At 42.0% G+C, this 6,212-nt stretch overlaps 1 protein-coding gene across 3 annotated transcripts in view; it reads left to right on the forward strand.

Annotated features, from left to right (window-relative positions):
- The window catches only part of col11a1a (collagen, type XI, alpha 1a), a 112,740-nt gene extending 107,318 nt beyond the window's left edge, over positions 1-5,422 (forward strand). For all 3 annotated transcript variants that reach the window (XM_029626588.2, XM_065007099.1, XM_065007098.1), the window contains 8 exons: positions 435-488; positions 613-648; positions 766-819; positions 981-1,227; positions 2,356-2,468; positions 3,057-3,125; positions 3,658-3,891; positions 4,094-5,422. In XM_029626588.2, coding sequence (XP_029482448.2) covers positions 435-488; positions 613-648; positions 766-819; positions 981-1,227; positions 2,356-2,468; positions 3,057-3,125; positions 3,658-3,891; positions 4,094-4,240 — 954 coding nt within the window. In that variant the 3' untranslated portion in view covers positions 4,241-5,422. The remainder of the gene's footprint in view (positions 1-434; positions 489-612; positions 649-765; positions 820-980; positions 1,228-2,355; positions 2,469-3,056; positions 3,126-3,657; positions 3,892-4,093) is intronic.
- Positions 5,423-6,212: the final 790 nt, after the last annotated feature.

Raw genomic sequence — 6,212 nt, forward strand, 5'->3', positions numbered from 1 at the left:
CTCGAACAGGGTCAGTCCTCTAGTCTGATGAAGCTCCACATTAAGGCGCTCATCCATTTTTAAATAAACATTGCAGATTGAGTGAATATGCAATTTGAGACCCGCCGCGGCCTTTCAGCAGCCTTGCTCCGTGATTTAAAGAGATGGAACGGATTAAACATCTTCACGTTGAGCCGAATGAAATTGTAATATTCCCTTTCTCTGTCTTAGAAGAATGGTGGGCGGGAAAAAAAAACGTGTCTCCTTCTATCGGTCTCTATTTTAGGCTTGAGGAACAGGCGTCGCCGTTTGAGCTATATTTGTCACAATGAAATAGGAAAATAAACATTTTAGGACTCGTTAACACGCTGCTAGAGGTTTTCAATGTTTCCCCTTGTATTCTACCCTGCTTTATCCCACTGTCATCTCACTGATGTCTGGTCTCTTCTTCACAGGGTGTTAGTGGCTCTTCAGGTCCTCTCGGTCCTCCTGGTCCTCCAGGCCTGCCTGTAAGACAGTCCCCTGCTTTCTCTGTTTTCTTAATAGTATACCTTCACAGTTCAAATATCACAATAATGTTTAAACACATTCCTCTGCTATTTATTCACTGTGCGTCTTGGCTGTCTCTTCCAGGGTCCTGGAGGTCCTAAGGGATCTAAGGGTTCATCGGTAAGATCTGTTCAACCACTCTTTGTTTCAACTGGTGAAAGTTGGTGACAGTCGTTTAAAGGAGTGTTCGTTGGATCCAAAGTTAACAACATGCTTATATCTCCATGTTCTTTCCAGGGTCCTGCTGGTCAGAAGGGAGACACCGGTACGATCGGTCCACCTGGTCCTCCTGTGAGTATTAACCTTTGGCGTCCAGTATAAAACCGAAAACAGGGCATTTACGTTATTAGGTGAAATTCAAAAGGGTTATTTCTAGAAAACGATCTGAAGCATACGCTGTCACACTATGGGATTCCGTACCAATATTTTCCTTCTTCCTTTCTGCTCCACAGGGTCCCCCTGGCGAGGTGATCCAGCCACTGCCCATCCAGTCTCCCAAGAAGAACCGCAGACATGCAGACATGCAGGCGGACGCGGCGGGCACCATGATGGACTACGGAGACGGCATGGAGGACATCTTTGGTTCGCTCAACAACCTTAAACAGGACATTGAGAGGATGAAGTACCCAATGGGCACACAGAACAACCCAGCCAGGACCTGCAAAGACCTGCAGCTCGCCCACCCAGAGTTCCCTGATGGTGAGTCACAGAGAGGGGGATCATGGGTAATATGCTAATGCCTTGGCTGTGATTGGCGGCCATTTTGTTGAGCTAGATACGGACATCTTTCGTATTTGGTATTTTATTAGGATCGCATTTCGATGTTGCCAAGGCAGCAGCTAATCTTCCTGAGGTCCAAACATTACATCAAAGAAAACATTGTGCATTATACAAATGTACTACAGTACTACAATACTACCGTCTTTGACTGTGTTTGCTTATTTCATAGCAGTGATATTGGGGGTGTAGATTATATATTTGCAGGTAGAGTGTGTTGCTGTGGGGAATAGCACTGAAAACAAGGCCTCCTTGGGGTTATACTTAACATTCAACAGACTGTCCATAATTGATACAAGAGAAATGTCAGGTCCTTCTTTGACCTTTTTAAAGTTATTTCTAACTTTTTCTCTCCTTAAGATTATAATAAAATAGTGTAGTGGCTGCATAACATGTAGTGGCATGATGTCCAGCCGCATTTAGGTCACCTTTCATCTCTCATGATTTAAACACATGGTTGTCATAGCGCAGTTTAACCCGATCCGTACCGAGACCCTAGCAAAAATCAAGCTTTTCATTTGTCTGACATTCAATTCCCTGAATGTCCTGCCCTTGTAAGTAAGTATTTGACCCTTTTATTTTCAGGACAACCATGGCTACAAGTAGAACACAACGCTATTTGACGTAAACAGTTGCATTCATGAGTTTTACTGACAAATGTCAATAAAACAAAATAGCTCAAAGCATTCAGACTCTACAGACGTTTTTGTAAAAAAAGACCTGGCCCTGGGACCCTTCAGGATCCGCCCTTGTCTCACAAACACAGGTCTAGCTCAGCCTCCGTGAATCACACAGACGAATGATTGGTACCAACGGACGCAGAAGTAATAGACAAATCCAATGACACAACCCAGTCTGTAGCGCAAACACATCATGTTTAAAAAGGGGTTAGAAGTCCAAATCACGCCGGCATCGTGGTGGGACGTGTTGGGTCTCAAGTTAAACGTGTTTGGCTTTGAAATGTTTCATTTTGAGTGCTTGGTGAAGTCGTGGGAACTAGAGAGAACTAAAGATTCACGTATTTAATTGATTCATTGGGTTTTTCCACAGGCGAGTACTGGATAGATCCTAACCAGGGATGTTCAGGGGACTCCTTCTCTGTCTACTGTAACTTCACGGCTGGAGGAGAGACCTGCATCTACCCAGACAGGAAGTCCAGCGGAGTGAGTGGCATTTTTATTTCCCCCAAGAGGCCTGCACATACTGTACTGTCAAGTAAAGCATGGAGTCAAGCCATAGTCTTGTTCAATTCTAGAGACTGTTCTGATGTTTTCATTCATATGCCAGTCAGGGCTGTGAGACTGGGAGATGCATGCTTGGTGATGTTTCCTGGGTTCACTGCTTGGCCATTGACTTCTAGCTGTCCAAAATACCCATTTGATCTTGTTTTGTGATGATCTTGTGAATTTGTCGTTTAAATTCATACTGTATTCTCTGTGAATGGTACAAATGTAAAGACATTAAGAAAATAGATGCATTAAATTCAAAGGTTGGAATTGACATAATTGTCAATACATACAGTATAGACATAAACTGTATACAAACAGAAACAAACTGATATACACATACTTAGGAATCAAATAATGACTATACTGTAGTGATTCTCCTGTACATTAAGATCTGAGGGATGGGGTATCTAGCTGCATATTGTACTTAACATTTGATGCATCACAACAAAACGGATTTCCAGGAACCAGTTGTATTCCGTGATCTTGTCAAGACCTATGTGCTCCATTTGTTTGGCTCCACAGGTCAGAATATCTTCATGGCCCAAAGAAATACCAGGGTCGTGGTTCAGTGAATTTAAGCGGGGTAAACTAGTAAGTGCACCCTCGATTCCACACTACCATCCTGCGCCACTCTCCTCACAAAATAATTGTCTCCTCCTCCACAATACTAAACTAAGAGGATTTTCTCAGGCTCCCACTCTGCAATGTCCCTGTCTTCTGTCCCTCAGTACAGAGGCACTTCAGAAGTGGCCGTTAGGCCACAAATAGACAAGATGACAAGAGTGTCTCTGGAAGTGACCCCACGTTGCTAGCCACAAAGGGATCGAGACCTCTCATATAAGAACTCTCATCAGCCCCTTCAGACCCATCACAGTCACATTTCATACACTTTGGGAATGATGAAGGACGCTTAAGGATGAGGAGGAAAGTGCTCTATCACTTTAAGACTCAATTTGGTCGTGGTCTGAGAGAGAGAGATTGTATAACTGATGCTGACAAGATGTTTGATAAGAACTCTTGGGATGGAACACTTCTAATCAGTACATTGTATCCAATCCCATGCTTCAATTTCTGACCTCTAAATCTATTTTCTGTTTTCTCCTACCCTTCCTCCAATAAACAGTTGTCATACGTTGACGCAGCCGGCAACACAATAAACGAGGTTCAGATGACCTTCCTGAAACTACTGACTGCCTCTGCCAGGCAGAACTTCACCTATAACTGCCACCAGTCTGTGGTGTGGCACGACGAGACCACCGACAGCTATGACAAGGCGCTGCGATTCCTAGGATCCAACGACGAGGAGATATCCTATGACAACAACCCCTACATCAGGGCCCTCTCAGACGGATGCGCGGTAAGGGCTGCCTCTCAATACTTCCTGTCTCTAATGGTGATAGTTCGAGCACTTCTCTGGAATTTTGCAACACTATAGTTGGCGCTTAAGTAAATGCCCCATTGATTGTTTTGTTGGACTTGTTTACTAGCTCCAACGAGGTTGTAATTGACTGAAAGCACACTGTCTAATGTCCCCCCCCCCCCCCATTGTCTCTTTACAGACGAGGAAGGGCTACGGAAAGACTGTGATAGAGATTAATACTCCCAAAATCGATCAGGTTCCCATCATAGATGTCATGTTGTATGACTTTGGAGATGCCAGCCAGAAGTTTGGATTTGAAGTGGGTCCAGTCTGCTTCCTTGGCTAACTAAAAAACAAAAAAACTTGGTGGGGTCAGAAAGAAAGTCAAGACATTTTGGATACCACCCAGCCCCCCCCCACCCTTTTCCATGCCACATGCAAGTTTTGAATTTTAAAAAAAAAATGGTGTAGCGAACATGTCTTGCCATGTATGTATGTATTACCTAGAAAAATACTTGTTGCCCTTGTAGGGCTAGAATCACATGACTTAAAACTGTTATGGAGCAAAGGTGAAGGACATTTGAAGGCGTGGCAGGGTAAGGGTGAACAGGAGAAGAACGAGGGAGGTCGAAAGGAGAGAGACACCTCTTTTCTGGTTTCTCCAGGTGCTGTACAAAAGAAATGACTACAATGGTGCTTGTTCAAACAACAAAATAAAGAGGTGCTAAGAAAGAAGGTGCATTTTGATGATAAAAAAAAAAAAAACTGTAATTATTATTTTGTACACTCTGTTTTTTCTGAATCCACTTTCAAAACTTGCATGTGTATCAGAATCGCATCTGGCTCTTAATTTCAATGTTCGTAAAACAAAATATATATATAAGTTAAAGAAATGAATAAAAACAGACAGAGAGAAAGAAATAATGACGATATTTTGTTGATGAATAAATACTGTGTACCTGTTATGAAGCAAATAAAATTAGTATTCAAACGATTCCCTATTTCTAATGATAATGCATCCCTTTTGTATATATTGACCATCCAAAGCTCTAGGTTATTTGCAGTTTTGCCCTTCAAGACCATAGGTAAAACAACTGGAAACATCTCACCAACACACATATAGCAACATATCCCACTAATGTTGTGATCCTGTGCTTGTATTACGCAATCATGGAATTCAATTCTTCTTTTTATTTAAGTCAATTTGTTGTTTTGGGATTTGTTAAAAAAAAAAAAATCTGTCCCTTTTTCTTTTTGGTCGTATACCTCAAACTTTCTTGATAACCATAAGATCCATGGATGTTATGCCCTGTATATATCTTGGTTAAACAATTAAGTTTATATATTTTGGGTGGGGAATTTTTTTAAAGAAAGAAATACTTATCGGTTAGACATCTTCTGTTCAGATCCTTCTGTGAATACAATGATAAGTCCTTTAGGTGACCCATTTTTGTAACTAAAATGAGAAAATGTTTTAATGTGCTTTTAATGGTTCATTTAAAATATTAAAACTGGATTCTAAACAACAGTGAATGGAATGTCTGCATTGTTTGTTTTTACGTTTTATTTTGTAAAAGAGAGAGGACTTTGGATGTGGCATCAATGTATCATCAATTGTATTGTTGTAAAAAGCACGTCACGGTATTACAGTACATGCAGAAAGTATTCAGACCACTTCACTTCTTCCACATTTTGTTACGTTACAGCCTTATTCTAAAATGGATTTAATTGTTTTCTTCCCTCACCAATCTACACACAATATCCCATAATGACAAAGTAAAAACATGTTTTTAGACATTTTTGCAAATGTATTACAAAAATAATTGAAATATCACATTTACATAAGTATTCAGACCCTTCACTCAGTACTTTCCTGAAGCACCTTTGGCAGCGATTACAGCGTCGAGTCTTCTTGGGTATGACGCTACAAGCTTGGCACACCTGTATTTGGGGAGTTTCTCCCATTCTTCTCTGCAGATCCTCTCAAGCTCTGTCAGGTTGGATGGGGAGCGTCGCTGGACAGTTATTTTCAGGTCTCTCCAGAGATGTTTGATCGGTTTCAAATCCGGGGTCTGGCTGGGCCACTCGAGGACATTCAGAGACTTGTCCCGAAGCCACTCCTGTGTTGTCTTGGCTGTGTGGTTAGGGTTGTTGTCCTGTCGGAAGGTTCACCTTCGCCCCAGTCTGAGGTCCTGAGCGCTCTGGAGCAGGTTTTCATCAATGATGTACTTTGCTCATTCATCTGTCCCTCGATCCTGATTAGTCTCCCAGTCCCAGTTGCTGAAAACAATTCCCCACAGCGTGATGCTGCCACCACC

Source organism: Oncorhynchus nerka, linkage group LG22 (genome assembly GCF_034236695.1).
Source record: "Oncorhynchus nerka isolate Pitt River linkage group LG22, Oner_Uvic_2.0, whole genome shotgun sequence".
Lineage (NCBI taxonomy): Eukaryota > Metazoa > Chordata > Actinopteri > Salmoniformes > Salmonidae > Oncorhynchus > Oncorhynchus nerka.